Raw genomic sequence first — 23,704 nt, forward strand, 5'->3', positions numbered from 1 at the left:
CATGGACTACCCCTCTGTGATTGTCTCGGATAGGGGCAGTCAGTTTGTCTCCCGGTTCTGGTGAGCCTTTTGTGCACAGTTGGGAATCCAGCTTGCGTTCTCTTCTGCGTATCACCCGCAGTCTAATGGTGCCGCAGAACGAGCCAATCAGTCCTTGGAGCAATTCCTACGTTGCTATATTTCTGACCATCATAACAACTGGTCTGACCTATTACCTTGGGCAGAGTTTGCTCACAACAGTGCCTTGAATTCTGCCTCCCAATTGTCTCCATTAATGGCGTATTATGGTTTCCAACCTTCCATGTTGCCTGACTCGTTTGTTCCGCAGAGTATAGGTACAGACTCCATGCTGACCGCAGACGCCTGCCTGAGCCTTCCTACCAGGTTGAGGACAGGGTCTGGCTGTCATCTAACAACCTCTGCCTTCGTGTTCCCTCACTGAAGTTTGCACCTAGGTTTATTGGCCCGTTCTGTAGCCATCGCAGAATTAACCCAGTGGCTTACGCGTTGGACCTTCCTCCTAGTATGCGCATCTCTAATGTGTTTCATGTCTCCTTATTGAAACCGTTGGTCTGTAACCAATTTACCACCTCAGTGCATTTGTCCTCACCCTATTCTGATTGAGAACCATGAGGAGTATGAGGTACAATCCATTGTTGACTCCCATAGGCTCCGTGGGCGCATACAGTACCTGGTGCATTGGAAGGGGTACAGTCCGTAGGAACGCTTCTGGGTTTCATCCTCTGACGTACATGCATCTGTTCTCCTCCGCGAGTTCCATAGACGGTTTCCCCTCAAGCCTGGTGGCCCTCCGAGGGAGAGGGGTCCTTGAGGGGGGGGTACTGTCAGGGCTGGCTTAGCCCTTCCTCCTCTGGGCTGGCTGCTCAGCTGTCGACTAATTGCCAGCTCTCTTCTCTTTCCACATTTACCAGCTGTTCCCGATGATGCTCGTCTGACCTGCCTATTTAAATCCTTCCTGCTCACTTTGTCATTTGCCTTTGCGTTGGTCACATCACAGGGAACCATCTCCTGCTGTTTGTTTCAAGACTGGCTTGCTGACATCCCACCTGGCTTCTTATCCTGCTTGTGGTTGCTCTCCTTGAATCCCTGACTTCCGTCCTGGCTGATTACCAGATCTGGTTAATGAACTTTGGACTGGCTGACTACCCAATCTGGCTACAGGACTCTGGCTATGCTTGACTACGCTTTTTTCTATTTACCTTTTTATTTTTATTAATAAACAAGTGTGATTTGATTGTACTTCTGTCTCAGTCTGATTCATGGTTTCTGACAGATGTATCCTCACCACAGCTTCTGACCATGATGTCTCTGGGTGATCCGTGATTCCCAGCATTATACCGCCAGTACCCAATTTTTTTGTAGGTATCATATGGCAGGGGGGTTTTTCCTCCCCCATATTGGTTTATGACAGAATATTCAGATCATTTTTTATTTATTTAGACCAGGGGTGTCCAAACTTTTTTCAAAGAGGGCCGGATTTGATGAAGTGAACATGCGCGAGGGCCGACCATTTTGCCTGACATTCTTTGAACCGTTAAAATTCGGTCTAAGTGTGTTCGTTCGAGCTCTAATACACTGCCCAACAAGAATTCTCTTGCCTTTGTGGCTGTGTGTGGGAAGAGATGAGCTTGGGCGTATTTGTACATACTGTATTAATTGGCGTATAACACGCACCTTCACTTTAAGAGGGAATTTTCAGGAAAAAAAAAATGTTTAAATAAAGAACTGTGAAGCAAAATAATGGTCAGTGCCCACCAATGCAGCCTAATCAGTGCACATCTGCAGACCCACCATTGCCAAGAATGTAGCCTCACCATTGCCAGGAACACACCCACCACAGCCAGGAATGCACCCACCATTGTCAGGAATGCACTCACCATAGCCAAGAATGCCACCAGCATAGCCAAGAATGCCCCACCATAGCCAGGAATGCCCCATCATAGCCAGGGACGCAGCACCATTGCCAGGGACGCAGCACCATTGCCAGGGACGCAGCACCACTGCCATGGATGCAGCACCACTGCCAGGAACGCAGCACCACTGCCAGGAATGCCTCCCCATTGCCAGGGACGCAGCACCATTGCCAGGGACGCAGCACCATTGCCAGGAACGCCTCACCACTGCCAGGAACGCAGCACCACTGCCAGTAACGTCTCACCATTGCCAGGAACGCAGCACCACTGCCAGGAACGCAGCACCATTGCCAGGAATGCAGCACCATTGCCAGGAATGCCTCACCATTGCCAGGAATGCAGCCCCATTGCCAGGAATGCCTCACCATTGCCAGGAATGCCTCCCCATTGCCAGGAATGCCTCACCATTGCCAGGAACACAGCACCATTGCCAGGAATGCACTGACAAGCGCCAAAGGAGAATCTCCTGTTTACACGGCGGCTTCTTTAATAGAAAGTCCCGCCTCCTTTGATGGACAGAACAGTCGTCCAATGGCAGTGCAGGAGAAGGACTTCCTAATACAGAGGCCGCCCGTAAACAGGAAATTCTCCTGTGCACGGCGCTCGGTCCTGTCCTCCCTGTACCTTCCGAAGCATATATATCTTTTGTGGCCCCGGCGCTGAGAGATCGTCGGGGGCCACAAAAGATATGTATGTCCAAATAACCAGGCGGGCCATTCAAAACCGGGCCGCGGGCCGCGATTGGCCCGCGGGCCGGACTTTGGACATGCCTGATTTAGACTTATCACGTGCCTGCTCCTGACGAGTGGCTACAAGCCATAAAACACGTAGAGCTACAAGCTATGCCAGGCAGGGTTTTTTTTTACATTCCCTGCCAACCAGGAGACTGTGATGGCGCCGCAGTGCATTATGGGGCATTCCACGGCGCTCGAATTTACCACGAACACTGCATAATATTAGTTGTTCAGTGAATGGGCGAACACCCGATGTTCGAGTTGGACTTACATTCGACTCGAACATTGAGCTCATCCCTAGTCAGGATGAAGTAATTCAAAAAGTTCAGGGGTCAGGATTTTGTTATACAAAATGTTCAGAGGTCAGGATTAGGTAACACAGGGATTAGGGTCAGGATTAAATAGCACACATTATTCAAGGGTCAGTATTAAGTAGTGCACAGAGCTCAGGGGTCAGGATTAAGTAATGCATAAAGTTCAGGGGTCAGGATTTATTAATGCACAAAGTCCAGGGATCAGGATTAAGTAATGCACAAAGTCCGGGGTCAGGATTAAGTAATGCACAAAATTGAGAAGTCATGATTAGGTAGCACACAAAATTCAAGATTCAGGTTTAGGTAACATACAGAGTTCTAGAGGCAGAATTATGTAAAGGTCAGGATTAAGAAGCGCCCAGTGATCATAGGGTCAGGATTAGATAATGAACAGAGTTTTTAGGGGTGAGGATTAAGTAGCACACAGAGTTCAGGGGTCAGAATTAAGTAGCACACAAAGTTCAGGGGTCATGACAAAGTAAAGCATAGAGACCAGGGGTCAGGACAAAGTAAAGCACATAGTCCAGGGGGTCAGGATTAAGTAAAGCACATAGTCCAGGGGTCAGGATTAATACACTGTCTATTTTTGGGGCAGTGTACCTGCATGGCTGTCAAATTAGGAACAGTGGCTGTGTCATAACTGGCATGAATGGGACTGTCTGCATGGAACACGCATGGCTGTGCACAGCATTATGCCTGCGTGAACGAGGCCTTACATTTATGGAATACAATGATTATTGCTGGTTAATGTTTGCAAATTTACAATTTACTGACTGATAGCTATTGGTTTTAGTCCAGTTTCAAAATGATGGAAGACTGTATGAAATTGCATCATGAAATAAGGTACACGTTTATTTGCTGATCTTATTATCTAAAGTCACTCTGTGCTCAGATTGTGTCCCTTATTTCCCCCAATATTACATCTATGAACAACTTTAGCCCCAATATAGGTAGATAATATGTGGCATTAGAAAAATAAAGGTATTGTCACTTTTGCTTTTATTTTGTAAACATTTGAATATGAGATTTACAATTAGCAGAATTAGTAAGTACACACTGGCAGCACAAAAGTAAAGAGGTTTTCTGTGCTCTCACCTATACTGTTCCGTGGTGATATTCTTGGTATAACTTCTGTGATTTGGACCTGTACACTGCCTCGATGACCATCATTTAGGAAGTCAATTTGGGCTGGTTGCTTCAAGAGATCAGTCAGGGTTCTGGAAACAAGTACACAAATACAGTAACACTCATTAAAGCTTTTTTTTTAGTCTTTGCATATCAGAAAGCTATTGTTCTTCAGTATCATTACTACCTTTGCAATTTTTATTTACATCTAAAACTTTTTAAATAAGTTACGCTAAAATATGGGAACATAACCAAAACCAGTTGAGGGAACAAGAAAAAGAGTTTTTAATATTAAAAAAGTGTGCCATTTCCCCATCAGTAGAAAGAGACAGATTACAACACTTTTTTGTTTTGGGTACCATACCACTACAACAGTCAGTGTATACAAGTGCTTGTAACCCTAAAAAGAAAAAAAGAGAAATACTGTTTCCGTAATGCAGGTTAAACAGTACAGTGCTTGTGCTATCTAACCTGCCCCTCTGAAAGACATAAAATACCTGGCTGATCCTGCCTGGTTCTGCCCTACTCTCTGTAAACTGACCACAGCTAAAAACCTTTTTACTATTATCTTCAGGCTGGTCATGCATCTCCCGACCGCTCTGTTACTCCAATCCCCAGGCTACAGGGGGAGGAGCCGAGCGGCCAGCTCATGTGAACTCCCAGCTGACATCAGAGGGAGATCTCGGCTCCTCCAGCTGCAACCCAGGGATCAGAGTAGAAGAGTGTCCGGGAGTCATGTGACTGGCCTGAAGATAAATGTAAAACGGTATTTAGAGGCTTTGTTTAAAAAAAAAAACACAGCGTGTTTTATCGATGTATACAGGAGAGGGGCTGCCAGTGAATATACATCTTTGGGTAACAACCACTTTAACCTCACTACTGTTTTAAATTGTGAGATTTCTCTGCTTGTTTCTGAATCTGGACTAAAACTATCTAGTTCACCTCTTGAAAGAGTCTACCTACTATTCAAATTTTTTAATTAAATAATAAGTGCACCTTTTTTTACAGGTATAAACGTGCATTTACTATTTTTTTTGTAGGAGCCCGGAAAGCATTGCAGCCAGGATCAGCAGATTGCGGGCCGGGTACCATGCAGGACTCCTACAAACTGTCAGTGTAAGCTGTCTGCCCATCAGTTGTACAGGCAGGCAGTTTCACAAAGACAGGAGGAATCGATGAACTACCTACAGCGTTTCACAGCGCCATGGTAGTTCATTGAGAGTTACAAGCCAATAGCGGCAAAGAGTATCAGTACTTGTAGTTTATTCATTCACAGAACTCTGACTGAATGATTGGGCCTTGTGGGAGGGGTCTTGCTTGGCTGTTCTGTTTCCAAATAGTGACAGCATGTATAGAGAGAAGATGCTCTCACAGAGTGGGCTTGGTTTGGGTAGTGGCTGCAAGAGTGGGAAGTGGAAACATGTTACATGAGTGAAACATGTTCCCAAAGTTGAACTTATCCTTTAAAGTGGAACAAATAGGCCCCTTTCATACATGTGGTTAGCAGTCAGCTTTTAGCTGCGAATAGAGGAAATGTTTACCACAGCTAAATCCACACAATGTATACAATGGCCCCAATTACACACTTCATTTAACATGTGGTTTTGTGCTTTTAGAAAAAATAAAGTTTACAGAATCCAGAAGTGAAATATATTGTAGGAAATATTCTACAGCGCTATGGCGCTGTCCTAAGCGCCATAGATATTGGGTGAAGGTGTTTTTGACTTTGAATACAATATCGTGGACAGAACTAATAAATACCCCTAAATTATCACTACTGGGAATAATTACAGATGGAATCTTACCTGTAGAGATGCACATAATGTGGACTAGATCTCTTTATATAGCTTGCAAACTTATTTTACAAAATTGGACTGCTAATACCCCTCCAACCCATAAACAATGGGGTAATAAAATAAACTATATCTTAAGAAAAAGAGAGACTAGCATATAAACATCGAGGAGAATCAAGAAATGTATTAAAATCTGGAGATATTGGCTGAATACGAGTAATTCAATGTATGACGGATCATGTGGTGGAGAGGGGGAAGGTGGGGGGATGAGGATGAGGAGAGTGAACTATAGTAGATTAAGGTGATGAGTAGAGCATAATTTAGTTTCTCAGAAAAATAACATATACCGGTAGATGTAGTTTGGTGTTGTTCTGTCTTGTAGGTGTATTTGATGTTGATTTATGGAGATATTACTATATCTGTTGACTTTTTGGACTTATCTGTATAATAAGAAGAGATGATGGTAAATCTTATAACATTATATACATATTGTATTCTTGTTTAAAAATAATGTTTTATATGTCTTTATTTTTTGTATGGATTAAGCATGATAAAAATAAAAAGATTGCAAATATATTGTAGGAAAGGAGATATCAACAAGATGGAGGACCCTGCTTGACTGTTACAAAAAAGAAACTCCATGAAGAGAGGTCTGCAAATAGAAGTGGAGTTGTTGCATCCTGCCGTAGACAAAGCCCCCTCGCACGGACCTTTTTATTTTTGAGGCAAACCACAAAGATGAGACTGTAGGTTTATGTTGTATTCTTTGCATCAAATAAACCGCAGATATTGCCTACTCAAAACTTTATATGTAATGTACCATGTTAACTATTATTTGCCCTGTCTCTGGATAATATGCAGTATTCCCCGCTACCAGCCTGAGCACCGGTCACTGGTCCGGCATATTATTCTCAGAGCAGTGCCAGATGGGAGCTTGGGGGGTGCTGAAGCACCCCCAAAAATTCACATACCAGTTCTTGTATGTGTCACAATGTTTTTATTTTATTGTACCTGCAAATCCTGTTCCGATGCCAGGAAGCAGGGGACTCTTTTTTCTGTGGAGGGATACAACAGCTCTGGCTGCAAAAGCCGATGACATTTAGTGAATCCCAGCAGGCTGGTATCAGAGATGGATTGATATACAGCCACTCTGCTGCCTCCTAAGCCAATAGGAAAGCGCCAAACCACGCCCCTTCCCCTGCCTGCCTGATTTGAGTTCTGAAATACAACAGAGGAGATGTCAGCAGCTGGACAGGAGTGGGGAGAGTGAGAGGAGAGGAGACAGAACAGCCTGCTACAGGGAGAGGAGATAGAGAGCACTGACACCAGCACCGTGATAGAGAGCATTGACACCACCCCAGCACCGTGATAGAGAGCACTGACACCAGCACCGTGATAGAGAGCACTGATACCACACCAGCACCATGATAGAGAGCACTGACACCAGCACTGACACCAGCAACTCGCTGCAGGACCCAAAAATATGACACAGCTCAACCTCTTCAAACAGGAAGGTATGGGCATATAGTACGGTGTGCTTTTTTTGTACAAGTGAGCCCAAGGTAGAAAAAAGGTCCGTGTGCTAGATTATATAAATAGTTTATAGAGTTATGCATATACATGGTCTACTGGTCACATTTGTTGAATTCCTCCGAGATCCATGCCTCATTCATTTTTATAAATGTGAGGTAGTCAACACTGTCATGAGCTAGGCGAGTACGCTTATCGGTCACGATTCCCCTGCTGCGCTGAACGTCCTTGACGAGGGGCAACGTCCTGGACGAGGGGCAAGCCAACAGTTGGATTGCAAATTGTGCAAGCTCTGGCCAGAGGTCAAGCCTGCCCACCCAGTAGTCCAAGGGTTCATCACTTCTCAGAGCATCCACATCGGCCGTTAACCCGATGTAGTCGGACACCTTTCGGTCTAGGCGTTCCCTGATGCTGGATCCAGATGACACCTGTCGATGGGTCGGCTGAAAGAATGACCTCATATCAGAAGTCACCAACACATCTTCAAACCGCCCTCTTCTTGAAGGCGCTGTTGGATTGGTACCCGCAACTCTTTCTCTGGGAGTGGGAAATTCCTCCTCTGCCAGCGCACGCAAAAGCAGAATGCAGCATTTCTCAAAGCAAGGCCTGTAAGTGCTCCATTCTGACAGCCCTCTGTGACGGTGGTAACATTTCCGCCATTTTGTGTTTGTATCGGGGGTCCAAGTACATTGCCACCCAGTACTGGTCCTTGACCCTTATGCTTTTTATACGGGGGTCCCTGTTAAAACACTGGAGCATGAAGGCCCCCATTTGCACTAAACTGGAAGCGGTATGGTGGCCTGGCTCCTGCTCATCATCCAGGATAATGTCGTCCTCCTCGTTCTCCTCTCCCCATCCACACACAACAACAGGGATCCCAGAAAGGTTTAAAGCATGCTCTTCTTGCTCCTCCTCATCCGCCCCGGCACCATCCTCCTCTGACTCCTCTTCAGACTCCTGTTGTTGACTTGTCTCAGATAGAGTAGCCCCCCCGGGAATTCATCCAGCATTGCGACTTCCTCATCTTCCTGCTCCTCCACGGCTTCAATGACATGATAATGATCAATGATACGATGCAATGCACACTCCATAAAGAAGGCATAAGGTACGATGTCACTGATGGCGCCATGGCTGCGACTGACCAGTTTGGTGATCTTATCAAATGGCTGCAGGAGTCTGCATGCGTCACACATGAGCAGCCACTGGCGCGGTGAAAAAAAACCAAGCTCCCCAGAACCTGTTCTGCCACAGTGTTCGTACAGATAGTCGTTAACTGCACGTTTCTGCTAGAGCAGCCTATCAAGCATATAGAAGGTTGAGTTCCATCGCATCGCGCAATCGCAAATAAGAGGTCTGACCGGCAGATTGTGTCACCGCTAAATGTCAGCAAGGCGAGCCATGGCCGTGTAAGATCTTCTGAAATGGGCCGAGATTTTCCTTGCCTGCCGCAAGATGTCCTGGACCCCAGGGTATTTTACAACGAATCACTGCAAGACCAAGTTTAAGACTTGTGCCATGCATGGCACATGTGTAATTTTGCCCTGTTTCAATGCGCTAAGCAGATTGGCACCATTGTCACACACCACTTTACCAACTGTCAAATTGAGCGGTGTTAGCCACTGATCTGCTTGTGAACACAAAGCTGAAAGGAGTGCAGAGCCAGTGTGGCTCTTGGCTTCCAGGCACAACAGACGCAGCACAGCATGGCAACATCTCACCTGGCATGTCGAATAGGTTCTGGGGATCTTGGACGGCGCAGTGGAAGAGACGCTAGCAGTGAAAAAGGAGGAGTTAGCCAAGGAGGAGAGGGAGGATGGAGTAGGAGGAGGAGAAGAGCCAGGCCTGCATGCAATCCATGGCGGTAAAACCAAATCTACACGGGTGCCACAGGTTACATGCTTGACAGCCGTCAGAAGGTTCACCCAGTGGGCAGTAAAAGTTATATACCTTCCCTGCCCGTGTTTGCTAGACCACGTGTCTGTGGTCAGATGTACCTTGGCACCGACACTGTGTGCCAGAGATACATTCACTTGTCACTGAACATGGCCATATAGCTCTGAGATGCCCTTCTGTGAGAAATACTTCCTTCCTGGGACCTTCCATTGTGGTGTTCCAATGGCCACAAATTTTTGAAAGGCCTCCGAGTCCATCAGTTTATATAGCAGTAGTTGGCGGGCTAACAGTTCTGACAAGCCAGCGGTCAACCGTTGGGCAAGAGGGTTATCCGGCGTCATAATTTTTTTACGCTTGAACATTTGGCTCACGGAAGCCTGCCTCTTTCCAGAAAAATGTGAGGACGGCATGATGGAAGGTGGAGTGGAGGACAATTCTGAGGAGAGAGGAGAAGTAGAAGAGGCTGGACGGTGAGAGCCTGGAGTGTGGCTTTGTGGGTTTCGTTGCTCCCACTGGGCTCTGTGATGAGAGCTCATGTGCCTTCTTAAGGCGGTCATCCCTAGGTGAGTGTTTGGCTTACCGTGACTTATGCGTTGACTGCAAAGGCCACAGATGGCAACACTATTGTCAGCAGCGGACACGTTAAAAAAAGCCCACACTGCGAAGCCATGTGCCGGCGTCCTGGGAGCGCCAGATGTGACCGTACATGGTTGATGCCTCGCTCCTAAAACATTAGCAGTCTGCTTTGTCCCTCCTGTGCAATCTAAGTTCTGCCTGCTTCTCCTCCCTATCTGCTGGTCCATATCTCCCTCTGAACTCCCCTCCCCTTCCTCTCTTGTGGGCACCCACGTGACATCACTAGACACGTCATCATTGATGTCACCTTCCCCAACGCTATAATTAGAGATCTTGGAGTAGGCAGCAACACCAGAGACCAACCTCCTCCTTGAGCTGATCTGGGTACTGTCATCAGACTGCTGAGTGGCGGTTGTTGCTACCTCCTCTTCCTGATCCAATGCCAAGAATGGCTGCACATCGGCAATGTCTTGTGATGGATCGGAAAATAATTCCTGTGACTTAAGCAGAGGGTATATGGTGGTGGTGTTGGTGGTAGTGTCTTTGGGGGTGCACACAGCAGAGAGTGAAGAGGGTGCAGATCGAGAGGATGAGGAGGGTGCAGAAGAGTAAGGCTGAGTGAGCCCCTCAACCAAGTCTGGTGCGTCCTTTGACGTAATCGAACACACCTTCTGCAATTTGCCACTTTGGCTCAAGTCTGTTGCTCCGGCCCTACCCCTACCACCCCTGCTGAGGGGCCTGCCTCTTCCTCTGCCTGTCATTTTTTAAATTACCCTGTGATAAAAGTCTCTAGAGAAGTGCAGTATATGTGGAAGAAGGTATATAACACCCCGCTTCATTCTGTCGTTTTGGGGGGCGACTGGTCTATCACACCAGTTATAATACTTTTTTCTAATTGCGTTTGTCACTCTTTGTAGTATCGCTGCAGAACCGCTCAGCAGTCACAATGCTGCACAGTGGAAATGCACTATACTATGCTTTCTAGATTTGAAAGTATTTTATACGTGTATTACACCCCTATATACTGCACACCAAATAGTACACCTATACCAGTCCATAAAAGGACCTTTGTGGACCTAATAGTAGCTAGTAAGTAGCTAGTGAATTGCAGACTGTCCCTGCTCCAAACACCAAACTGTCCCTACACTGAGAAATGACAGCTGCAGAATCGGTCAGCAGCACTGTAGTGCACTATAATATGCTTTCTATATTTGAAAGAAAGTATATTATAAGTGTATTACAACCCTATATACTGTAGACCTATACCAGTCCTTAAAAGGACCTTTGTTGACCTAATAGTAGCTAGCTCGTAGCTAGTGAATTGCAGACTGTCCCTGCTCCAAACACCAAACTGTCCCTACACTGAGAAAAGACAGCTGCAGAACCGGTCAGCAACACTGCATGCAGTGCACTATAATATGTTTTCTATATTTGAAAGAAAGTATATTATAAGTGTATTACAACCCTATATTCTGTACACCTATACCAGTCCTTAAAAGGACTTTTGTGGACCTAATAGTAACAGACTGACTGTGCCTGCTCCACACAACATCCTTTCCCTACACCGACAAAAGACAGAATGTAAAATGGCCACCAGATCAGGTCTATTTAAAAGGTAGGGGGTATGTCCATGTGCTGAAATGTCTCAATTGGCTGTCCTGTACCCCATGATGGATGTGTCATGGGTCAAAGTTCTTCACAATGTAAACTAATATGTCCACCGCAAACAACGCCAGAAGTCCGCCGGTTTGGAAAATCGCAAATGAGCAAAGTTTGCCGCGAACCAACCGCCGGGTGAACCACAAGGCCATCTCTATTCATAAGGGTAAGACAAATCCATTTCTCTCAGGAGACACATCCCACCTACACTCACGCAGAAAAAACAAAAAAACATTTGAAGATGTCTTTCAAGGTATCCTCTTTAAACGTTAACGGCCTAAACAGCCCCCAAAAGAGGCATATGTTGTGGAAAGAGGCAAAGTCCCAGAAATGTAATATCCTCTGTTTACAAGAGACCCACTTTAAGGAAGGCAACCACCCTAACCTAACCCACAGCCAATTCCCCAATACTTTTTTTTCCAACACACCGACTAAAAAAACAGGGAGTGCTATCTCATTCAGGCATATAGAGCAACATTGCGATAAAGATGGAAGATATATAATTCTGATATGTGAGATCAATAACACAGTATATACCGTATAAATAAATCTATTTCTATTTCCACTTATGCCCCAAATACTAGACAAGTGCGCTTCCTAAATAAACTTTGGAAAAAGGTGCAGAAATTGAAAATGGGACATATGATCCTGGGTGGTGATCTAAATGCAGTCTCTGACCTACAAATGGATATCTCCAACACCACGTCCACAGTACCTTGCAGACCAACTGTATCCCACTTTACACAAACATCTGGCCTATACGATGTGTGGAGATGTCAACATTCCACGGAAAGAGATTTCTCATTTTTTTCTCAGGTGCATTTATCGTACTCAAGAATATATGTGTTCTTGGTGGATAAATACTTATTACAACGAATTTCTAAGTCAGAGATTGGATGTATAACATGGACGGACCATGCCCCTGTATCTATCATTGTGGGGGACCAGGCTTGCTCTACTCGTACAAATAGGTGGAAAAATGGCCCACAGTTATTCAACAACCTAGTTATAGTAGAGGACATTACCAAATCTTTGAAAGAGTTCTTTGAAAACAATGATACCAAAGATGTTAACCCGTTTACATTGTGGAATGCCCACAAGGCATTTATTAGAGGCCTCTTAATTCAAAAAAGTGTGGGGTTGAGGAGGAGGAGGAGGCAGCGCATGGACAACATCTTAAAAGAGATTGCAGAGCTAAAATTCAGAACAAAAAAATCGCCCTCATTAATTTCAAGTATCAAACTGGCCGAGGCGTGAAATGAGCTTCACACCTTACTGCTAGCCCAACATTCACACCACATCCATAAACTTAAAGCAAATTTTTACACACATGGCAATAGGGCAGGGAAACTCTTAGCCAACCAAATTAAAGACAGAACATTCAAACAAAGAATCCCGTACATACTACACCCAGACAATGGAGCCAAACTAACTAACCTTAAAGAGATAGCTGATGCTTCCAGTACATACTATAGTAACCTATATAACCTGCATGTAGACCAAACTTTTCCCCAACCGACACCTGAATTAATAGAGAAGTTCCTTCGCAAGATTAAGCTACCCACGTTACAAAAAGCAGACTTAGACATGCTGAATGCCTCTCAGAAATTCAAAAAATAATAGCTGGCCTGCCTGCTAATAAAGCTCCTGGCCCTGATGGGTACTCCTCGGAGTACTATCGGAGCTTTACAGACATCCTTTCCCCAATAATGCAAAAAGTGTTCCACACTGCTGCCTCCTCTGCCTCATTTCTGTCCGAAATGTTACATGCTACCATAATCACATTGCCCAAACCAGGGAAGGAGCTGGACAAAGCACATAACTTCAGACCCATTTCCCTTTTAAATGTGGATCTGAAGGTATACTCCAAACTTCTGGGGAATAGGATAGCGCGATTACTCCCGTCGTGGTACAACCTGACCAAGTGGGGTTTGTCATGGTAGACAAGCCATAGATGCCACAAGGAGGGTATTAAACTTGATCCACTCGGCATCAGGTGACGGACAGCCGGCGGTCCTCCTGTCACTGGATGCCGAGAAAGCCTTCAACAGGATACACTGGGGCTATCTCTTGGCAGAGAGGATTAGGACCAGGGCTCAAGTCCTGCGGGAACGCATGGGAACGGAGTTCCTGTACTCTTTCCACAACAGGAACTCAGTTCCCATTAGCAGCCGCGTCCTGCAAGACTTTGAAGTATGTGAGCTGTGTGGCAGGTGCTACACCAGCAGCTTCCGACACAGCTCACAATAGTAAATGCTGCACACTTGACCATTCAGGCATTGCCAGTAGGGGGCCCCATGACAGCTTCTGCTGCGATCTACATGTCAATCACAGCTAGCTGACGGTTAGATCAGGTCTAGGTCTAGCTGACGTGTAGATCAGCTATTCTGCTCACAGGACATGCAGGGAGAGAGGTGAGCTGAGGGAGGGACATCAGTTTGGGGTGGTAAGCTGAGCACAATACCTGGCAAAGTTTAATGCCAGGAGGGAAGTTTATGTGGAAATATGTGAAGGGTTGGAATAGCAGGGAGTGTGTGTTGGAGCCCTGCAAAGTTTGCAGCCCCCCAAGCTAATATACATCTCCTAAGCAGGAACACATCACTATCTCCCTAAGCATTCTGTCCAGATAATGTACAGTTAATTTATGACCTATCTGTTTAACCCTTTGTTATCCAAACTCTGTTCAATGAAAAGTGTAAACTCACCACATAAACACTCTATATACAAAATAAAATTCCCCAATAAAAATCAGAACATGATGTTCACATTTGCATGGAAGCACATGAATGAATGCTGATTATTCAGAGAATTACCGTATTTATGTTTATTGAGGATTGTTTTTTTTTATGTACTAACAGTTAAGCTTCATACACACAATACGAAAGAAAATTGCGTATCATTTTTTTTTTTTTTTTGGTGGGGGAGTAGATCTTGGGTGGGAGTTCCCACACTTTTTTCCTCAGGACTTGACCCCTGATTAGGACCCACCCTCAAATAAATGGAATCCATACCATACCAGTAGGATGAAGCATACTATAACTCTGTTTGCTGATGATGTCATACTATTGCTTACCAATCCGGATCAATCCCTTAAAATGGTACATGAAGTGTTGGAATGTTTTAATGAAATCTCTTACTATAAGATAAATGCAGCAAAATCCAGTATACTAAGCATAGCAGTTGGTCCTGAGGTAAAGAAACAGATCCAAGACACACTCCCATATACTTGGTCTGAGGGCTCTATACAATACCTAGGTGTGGTGATGTCCAGTTCCCTTTCACAACTTTTTAAAAATAACTTTGAAGCTCTGTCTATAAGTTTTGAAAGGGAAATGAACAGACTTAAAAAATACTACCTGTCATGGTCAGGAAGACTGGCGGCATATAAAATGTTCTTGCTGCCTAAAATGCTCCACGTTTTCAGAGCACTCCCAATAGAACTGCCAGTATCTTTCTATAATACTATGCAACGCCTATTAAATAGATTTATCTGGGAAGGTAAGAAGGCCAGATGTACTCACACAATTCTTATTAAACACCGGAAAGCAGGGGGCATGGGGGTCCCAGACATTAGAGACTATCATATGGCTGCAATTTTGGACCAACTTCAGTTTTGGTTCTCTTCCCCAGAACTAAAACACTGGTGTACTAGCGAACAAGACCAAGTACACCAGGGCGACTTAAATAGGCTACTCTATGCCACAGCAATAGGTGACCCGAAACAGTACAAACGACACCCCACAATTGAAGCCACCTTACAGGCGTGGAAATACTTCAACAACCACAAAAATGTATGTATTAAGCATAAATTCATAACCATCCCGATAACGGCATTATCATTTCTTACACCTGACCTAAATCTAAACCGTTGGACAGAACACGGAATTCTATATGTACACGAGCTGATAGACCATGGGCAATTAAAACCCTTCACTATGCTACAAAACCATACTTCACTGCCTAAGACAGAATTTATGAACTATGCCAGAATAGCAAGCATACTGTCCACCACCAACACTTACTACATCTCACTACCAGAGCAAATATGGGAGGCTAATTTAGGCTCAAGAAAGGTATCACAAGAATCTACAATATCCTACATAGTAAACTGCAATTTGAAATCACAAAACAACTGTGTAAATGGGAAAGGGATCTAAACATATCTATTTCCCAAACTCAATGGGCAAGAGCAGTTAAATGTAACTACATCCACACCAGATGCTTTAATTTTAGAGAAGCAGCTCAGAAGATCACTTTGAGATGGTACAGAACACCTTACACAATGGCAAAATGTATGGGTAATAATTTTGAATATGTGTTGGAGAGAGTGCAGGCAGGTGGGTAACTTAGCACATATGCTCTGGTGTTGCATATCTCTACGTAGTTTTGGGGGCCCATAGCAAAGCTAATAGCAAAGGCAACAGGAATTTTAAACCCACTCAAACCTGAACATGCGCTTTTAAGTGTAAATATGAATCCATACCCTCCTTCATGTCGCACACTGGTGATGCATATCATCTTTGCAGCCCGACTTGCTATTGCATGCAAGTGGAAATCAAACGTTTCTCCAACTATAAGGTAAGTACTTAAAGTGGTTGTAAACCCTTACAACCAACTTTGACCTACAGGTAAGGCTAGATTAAGGCTTACCTGTAAGTTCAAGAAATATCTCCTAAACCTACACGGTTTAGGAGATATTTGCAGAAAGACAGACACCGCTGTCTACGGCGCATGCGCCATAGACAGCGGGGCGCAGGCGCACTGAGCACGCCGCGGTCAACAGCGATATGCTGCGAGTGGCGGCTCCCGTGCGCATGCGTGGGAGTGACATCATCGTGGCTTCGCCGTATGACAGCGGCGGAGCAGGAGACCCACCGAGAAAATGGATGCGCTGGACTACAGGGGACAGCGGTGACTTCGCTGGCTCCTGTGTCAGGTAAGTGACACATAATGGACTACTATGCGATGCATAGTAGTCCATTATGCTTTACCTTTGCAGGGAATGAAAGAGGAAGTAAACTCATCAGGGTTCACTTCCTCTTTAATCTGGTTGATTAATCATACTCATACAAGAAATCTATTGCCTATCAAGAAAACACCCTATCAGTATTTACAAGGCGGTGGGCACTATGGGAACAATTCTATAAAAGACACAAGTCCCACTAACAAACAAAATAAGACTGAATTACTTTTGAAAATGCTCAGGAGGTATATGCCCACACTATCATTATTGTTAATTTATGCGTACAATAATAGTCTCATAAGATGTTTAAAGTGGTTGAAAACCCTTACAAACCACTTTGTGGTCTGCGTGCTACTCCTTATTATTATTATTTTTTTTCTTTATTATCGTTGTTACAATGTTGTAACTTGTAAAATGATAAACTCAATAAAAAATACTTTGAAAAAAAAAGAAAGAAAGCAAAGAAAAATGAGAACGATTGATCAAATTATTGGAGAAGTGAGGGAAGAATTAGAAGTCCATAAGGAGACAGCTGAATTTACTGCTCTTACAGCACAGTTGAATAAAGACCTAATAAAGAAAGAAAATGAAGTTCAGTTAAAGAAAGGCAAAAAATAAACTAGAAAACACCGGAAAGTCAGTTCTGGGAAACCCGGACTTTATACCGGGCTTCCAGAACCCCTGCTTTCATCGTCTGCAGTTGGGTGACAGGCGGCGGCTATGTGACTTTATCGGCCCGGATGGTCGACTCACCCCGGAGGCAGGGCAGAGGGCAGTGGACCCTCCTCTGGACTTTTGGAGCGGTCTGCAATTGAGGAATTTCTTGCGTAATTGTTTGCAGACGCCGGGCATCTCTTGCCCCCTCACGGAGTTGGAGCGTATCTGTCACCGGGGGGAACCGGTGCGGCACTGCCTCTCGCTCCTTTACTCTGCCCTGATTCGTCCGGCTGAGGGGTATGTCCCCCCGTATGTGGCGAAGTGGGAGGCAGAGCTCGGCACCCACTTTACTCCAGATCAACAATGTTGCTGGTGTTGTGGGGAGGCAGAGGGAACGATGCTGCACATTTTCTGGGCCTGTCCCAAGCTGGTACCCTTCTGGCGCGGGGTGACCGACACGATCGGTCGTTTGACTGGTGTCTCTCTGGAGGGGAACCCTGCGGCCTGCCTGCTGCACTTGTCGGACCGATCCATTAAAAAGTATAGGAACTCGTTGACTATTCAGCTGCTTAACGCGGCAAAGGCCTGTATCCCTCTGTGCTGGAGATCGGAGAACCCACCGGCTATGGCTCTATGGTTCTCGAAAGTGAATGAATTAATAGATATGGCAGACCTCACAGCGACGCTTCATAATAGGGAGGAGGCCTTTCGTGAGACTTGGAGGCCTTGGAATCATTTCACCTACACTGAGTCTTACCTTCGGGTGGTAGCTTTAAATGCCCGTTGAGAGAGGGTCTCTGTCGGCTGGCTTCGCTCCCCCCCCCCCTGCGGTCCGGTGGTGCTCACAGTCCCTGTCTTGCTCTTTTCTGTTAGCCTTCCCCGCTTTCGCTCGCCTGGAGCCTTCTCTGTGTTTCTTCTACTTGGTCTGTCTCTCTGTTCTGATACCCCTTCTTTCTCCCTGGCTCCCCTTCCTCTCTGTCTCCCCCTGTAGTCTCTTCCTTCCGTACTCCCCTTTCCCCTTACCGTTTTGCTTCCTCAGCCCTTTATTTTTCATGCTTAGATCCTGCCGGTTAGCCCTGGCGGGCAGCGGTGGGTTGTGGGCTTCCCTGGGAATGACCAGTTTTCAACGAGTGTTTGTTCTGTCCGCCTGGGGCCCGGCTCATCGCCCATCTCCCTCCTTTTCCCTTTTTCCCTTTCTTTATAACACAAAAAATTTGTCCATCTCGCTGTAATGCATGGCCATGCGATGATTGCTGCTCACCTAGGTGGGATTGGTTTGCTAATTGGTGTTGGCGGTCTGGAGAAGGACTCTAGCCCCCGGTCTGGGAATGTTTTTCTTGTTTCTTTTAAGCCTGTATTGGGGGTGGTCTCTATGTATATCCCACCTGAGTTATACTGTGAGCTGTATGTTTGAAATTCTGTATGTTTTATTATTGTTGTCCATGTGCCTGTTATTTCTTCCGCATTAAATAAAAGAATTACAAAAAAGAAAACACCGGAAAAAATAGTCAGAGTCCACCCACAATATGAGAATACAGGAACTGATCATAATATGACAAATAGACCACACCCAGATAATGATACAAGGAACAGAAATAGAGTGGAAACCCCAAAACATCAGACATATGATGAGAGAAATGGTAATCATAATAACTATACCCCGCAACATACGAAGAGCAGACCCCCATATAACAACCACATGCCCCAAAATGGGTGGAAAATACCCCAATATTGGAAAAATATTAATAAAAATACTCATAATAGAAACAATTAGAACATTCCACTTTATGAGCAAAGGGATTTAAGAGGACTGCCTTACGAGACATACAGACGAGGCAGAAGTCCCCTGCCGAATCACAATTATGGGCAATAGTATAGGGTTGGCCCATCTCAAGGACCCCACCACCCACATGAATGTAGCCCAATACCTACTTACAACTACTATGCTCCTTTGAGGGATCGATATGAAGATAACAGGGGATACCGATACTACCAGACACAACATCAAGATCCCAACTATGATCTTCTTTTTAGGGAGGGGTGCAGAAAACCATCCATGAGGCAAACGGAAGAGACAAGAGGAATGAGAAGAACAACAGAAAGAAGAGAGGATGCCAATCGGGGAAGAGACAACAAACAAAAAAGAGGGTATTTTTAATCTGAGTTGTCAGCTACTCACAAAGAAGGAGATTGGAGTGCTGCATAAGGGGCTGAAATATGCACCCACGAGGAATCTTGATAAATTTTCAAACATATATAAGAATTCAAAAGTATATCAGAAAGCTGATCATCAAGAAATATATGGTGAACAACCCGATCAAAGCTAAACCTTTACTTGGCAATCAGAATATCCTACTTAGTGAATTGAGGAACAAATCTATTTTTAATCCCCCCATCAATAATAATAAACATTTAAAACATACCTGAATTGGTGACCTGGAAAAGGTTCATCGACGATATTCTGTTCATCTGGGATGGGGATAGTTTATCAGCAGAACTTTTTCTGTCCCATCTAAACAATAATGACCGTGGGATAGTTCTCAGTCATGTTCTGAGTCCCACCAACATCCAATTTTTGGATTTGAATATCTCCATCAGGGACAACAATATAATTACTACAACGTTTTTTAAGAAAACGGATAGGAATAGTTATATCCCACTAGATTCCTGTCATCATAAATCTTGGCTGTCAGCTGTCCCTAAAGGCCAGTTTCTGCGCCTTAAGCGCAATTGTACTTTTAATGATGACTTCCTTAGGGAGGCACTAATTTTAAAGAAGAGATTCCTGGCTAAGGGCTACAATAGTGAATCTCTTGATTCCATCATAACGGAGGTTAACAGTAGAGATCGCCAATCATTGTTAGTCGACAAACAACCTAGGACTGGTAACACAGACAACTATGGGGTATCTTTAATTACAACTTTTTCGAGCCAACATTGGGCCGTTAAAAGAATCCTACGGAAACACTGGTCAGTTATTAAAAATGATCGCATCTTGGGTCCTGAGCTACCCGACAGACCAAATGTGATCTTTAGGGGTGCCACCAGCTTGAGAAATATGATTGCTCCAAATGTCCCTGATCCCCCGACTAGACCAACATTCTTTGGAGATTTGAAAGGCTTTTTCCCTTGTGGGAAATGTAGAGCCTGCAAGCTGAATGTATTACGGGGCAGGAGATTTACTGATTTCACCTCGGAGGGGACGAGACTCACTTACCCTATTCGAACATTTATCACATGCACTACTAAGTGTGTTGTGTACCTGCTTAGGTGTCCATGTGGTTTAGAATATGTGGGTCGCACAGTACGCATGTTACATGTGCGCCTGGGGGAGCATATAACCAACATCTGCAAAGGTTTTGATAAACACAATGTTAGTAAATACTATGATTTAAAACATAACCGTGACCCAAGAGGCACCACTTTTCTAGCTATAGAGAAATATATATATATATAATATATCTTAAGAGCAGAAACAAATTGGATACACAAATTGGGTACACATATTCCTGGGGGACTCAATATTGAATGGGACATTAACTGCTTCATCAACAATGGTTGATGCCCCCCCCCTTTTCAGTGTGTCTAGTTTGTAGTTAATACAGGCTGTTTATGCCCTGAGGACTAACTATGATATTATTGTTTGTGTATTTTTGTATAATTTCTGTTATATCATTTATACATTTCTTTTATAAAAAAAGAAAAAATGGTATGTTTTTTTAAACTTAGTACACATATTTTACCTATGAAGTTTCTTGAATTGACTATGGGTAATGGTGGGTAGTCAATGCTGTTTAGGCCCCCATTACAACATCATATCTGCATATCTTTATGATTTTGTGGAGGGTTGTTTCTAAACCACACGCACTTACTAGCTTTGTTCATTTTTTGAACCTGCCACCTATCTTTGGGACACATATGTGGTCAAATTGTGTGGTACAGGTCACCATTAGTGTATGTGGCCATTGGAATTAAGGGGGGGATTTGGATTTGCATCGAATGTTTGCATTGTCTAAGAGTTACTTTTAATGTTTGATATAAGTTTTATTACTAAACTTCATGAGGGAACTCCAACCTTATTCGAACAAATTGGTCATAGACCGTGCTGGAATTTACTTGTTGGTTGGGGGACACCCTATCACTTTCAGTACCTTTGTCATCCTTCCCAATTGATGGGAACTTGTTCGAATAAACTGGTCGTTCGTTGGTTAATTTGATCATGAACGGACGTTTTTTGTCTGCACCTATGGCAGGGCTCCCTACCTTACCCATAGGATATAAAAGGCTTCAGCACGAGGGTGTGGGCGTACCCCTGATGACGTCAATCTGTGACGAAACGATCGTCGGGTAGATACGCTTACACCTCGTGCTATTTTATTCGCTCGTTTATATACTTTTGCTAGCAAAACTGTTCTTTTTTTATGTTACGATTATTTTTATGTGACTCGACCGAGTCATTCGTAGTTTCCAACTTGTACTTGGTTGAGAAATAAATTCCACGTGTTTGAAACTTTATCACACGATTGGGCGTATTTTATTTTATTTTTTTCATCCATTCGGTGATACGACACCTTGAGACTTTCGAACTGACCGGAACGGACTACGATCTCGGAACACCCGAAGGTGTGGGCTGTGTTTTACCTTCCCGTCCGGAAAGAGGATTCGAGTCGTCCGAGTTAGTGTGGAGTGTCTGAGGAGCGACCTTGACCGATCCAAATCGTTTGGGAATTCGTATCTGCGCACATTAATAGATGTTCTGGTAAGCCTGCATTACTTACTTAAGTTGCTGTAGTAAATGGTTTTACGTGGTCAAGCACTCTCACCGGAGTTACATGGGATCAACTTCATCTGTGTTCACTTATATTCCACTCAACCAATAATTATCTTCACTTGTATGGGACTTTGAAAAGTCACTTTCGCATATTCAAGGGAGAGGACTTTCTCTTTTGATTTGATTTTCTTTGTTTTGTTCTATAATTTTTTCTGTTTTCGTTTCTTTTGCTTTTTTAGAAGCAATTTTGGTAAACACACCTTTTTGGCATTTATATATATATATATTTTTTTAGAAAAACATTTTTTTTGGTTCACAACCAAACAACCTTTTTGCAAAATAACTTTTTGCACTATATTTTTCTTCACTGATGTACAATATTTTCCTTCACTGATGTTCAGTTTCTGGAATCATTAACACTAAGGTTTTTTCAGGAAAGATCACTTCATTGTATTTAGTTACATGTTTAATTTATTTAATAGCAAGCGCTGCACTGTTTTTCACATTTTTGTTATTTGGGCCTAGTATCTGGGTTATTGTGTTCAGCTGCTGTTTTCTTAATTAATTTTTTACCAAGCGCAGATTTTATATTTAGATTTTGTTATTGTTTGCCGATACAATTAATTTGCTGCTGGTTCATCTATAATGGATGTTTTTGAATACAGATCCCAAGCAGTCATTGACACCACGGGGGTCTTTGATGGGAATGAGAATTCTAGGGATGATTTATCAGGTTGCTTTTTGAGGTTGAAGAATTTAACCATATCTGAACTACACACTAAATGGGATATAGCTTACCTGGAAGAATATGTAAGGGAGAATATGGTTCCCAGAAGCCTGAGATGAGAAGTGAACCCACAAAAGGAGGATACGGAGATAGCTGAATGGTTTAAATATTTCAATGAGGCAGGGGTTCAGTTTTTGAAATTCCTGATTGCTAAAAAATCGAGGAAACTTGCCTCATTGGACTATGAGATCAGTTTGATAAAAACCAAGCTTGTCCCCTTTAAAAATGATCCGGAATATACGCAAAGGTCCGAAGCTTTAAAAACCATTTTGACCAAAGAAGAAACTGAACAAAAAGTTAAGAAAAAGAAAAAATATAATAGGGACAAAAAGGACTATAAGGACAATGTTGTGTTTAAATGGCAGGTCTCTATGGAAAACTTGGCCCCCTTGCCCCCCAGGGGAGATCCAGATTTATATCCCCCTAGTCAGATTGAGGGAATGAGAGGGGGTAGTGTTGGTGATTCTAATTCCTCATGGGGCTCCATAAATCAGGCCTCTCCAGTATATACTGAACGAGGAATGGGTCCATCATTACAGCCATATCCTCAGTCCTCCAGAGGAAGGATGGACAAACGTAATTTTAATCACCAACAGTATCCGACTCCATCAAATTATTACCAACATCCCACCTCAATGGCACCTCCTCCACCTTGGCGCTCCAGAGGTGGTAAGCCCTTTTTTCAAGGAAAAAAACCATTTCTACAGGGTAGGAGTGGTAGTAGGGACAGGAGACCCCCCTCGGATTTGAGGGATGTGGGATCCAACTATACGGTTGATACCTTTAACAGATATGGCCCCCTTGGGGATGAAAGGATGGGGCACTCTGGACCCCTTAGGGGTCATGGTGGTTCCCAACCATCATACATTCAACCCTCAGGTGGTAGTTACTACCAACAGGGTTTTCAGGAAGGCACTCGGGGGGGACACAAAAGAAACGGAGACACAAGAGAGGGTGCAGAGGGGGGA

At 44.1% G+C, this 23,704-nt stretch overlaps 1 protein-coding gene across 1 annotated transcript in view; it reads right to left on the minus strand.

Annotated features, from left to right (window-relative positions):
* The window catches only part of SHISA8 (shisa family member 8), a 408,698-nt gene that overhangs the window by 200,039 nt on the left and 184,955 nt on the right, over positions 1–23,704 (minus strand). Inside the window, exon 2 of the mRNA XM_077451006.1 lies at positions 4,078–4,199. Coding sequence (XP_077307132.1) covers positions 4,078–4,199 — 122 coding nt within the window. The remainder of the gene's footprint in view (positions 1–4,077; positions 4,200–23,704) is intronic.

The sequence above is a fragment of the Lithobates pipiens genome, unplaced genomic scaffold (genome assembly GCF_037356315.1).
Source record: "Lithobates pipiens isolate NorthernLeopardFrog02 unplaced genomic scaffold, aLitPip1_a1.2 Scaffold_23, whole genome shotgun sequence".
Taxonomy (NCBI): Eukaryota; Metazoa; Chordata; class Amphibia; order Anura; family Ranidae; genus Lithobates; species Lithobates pipiens.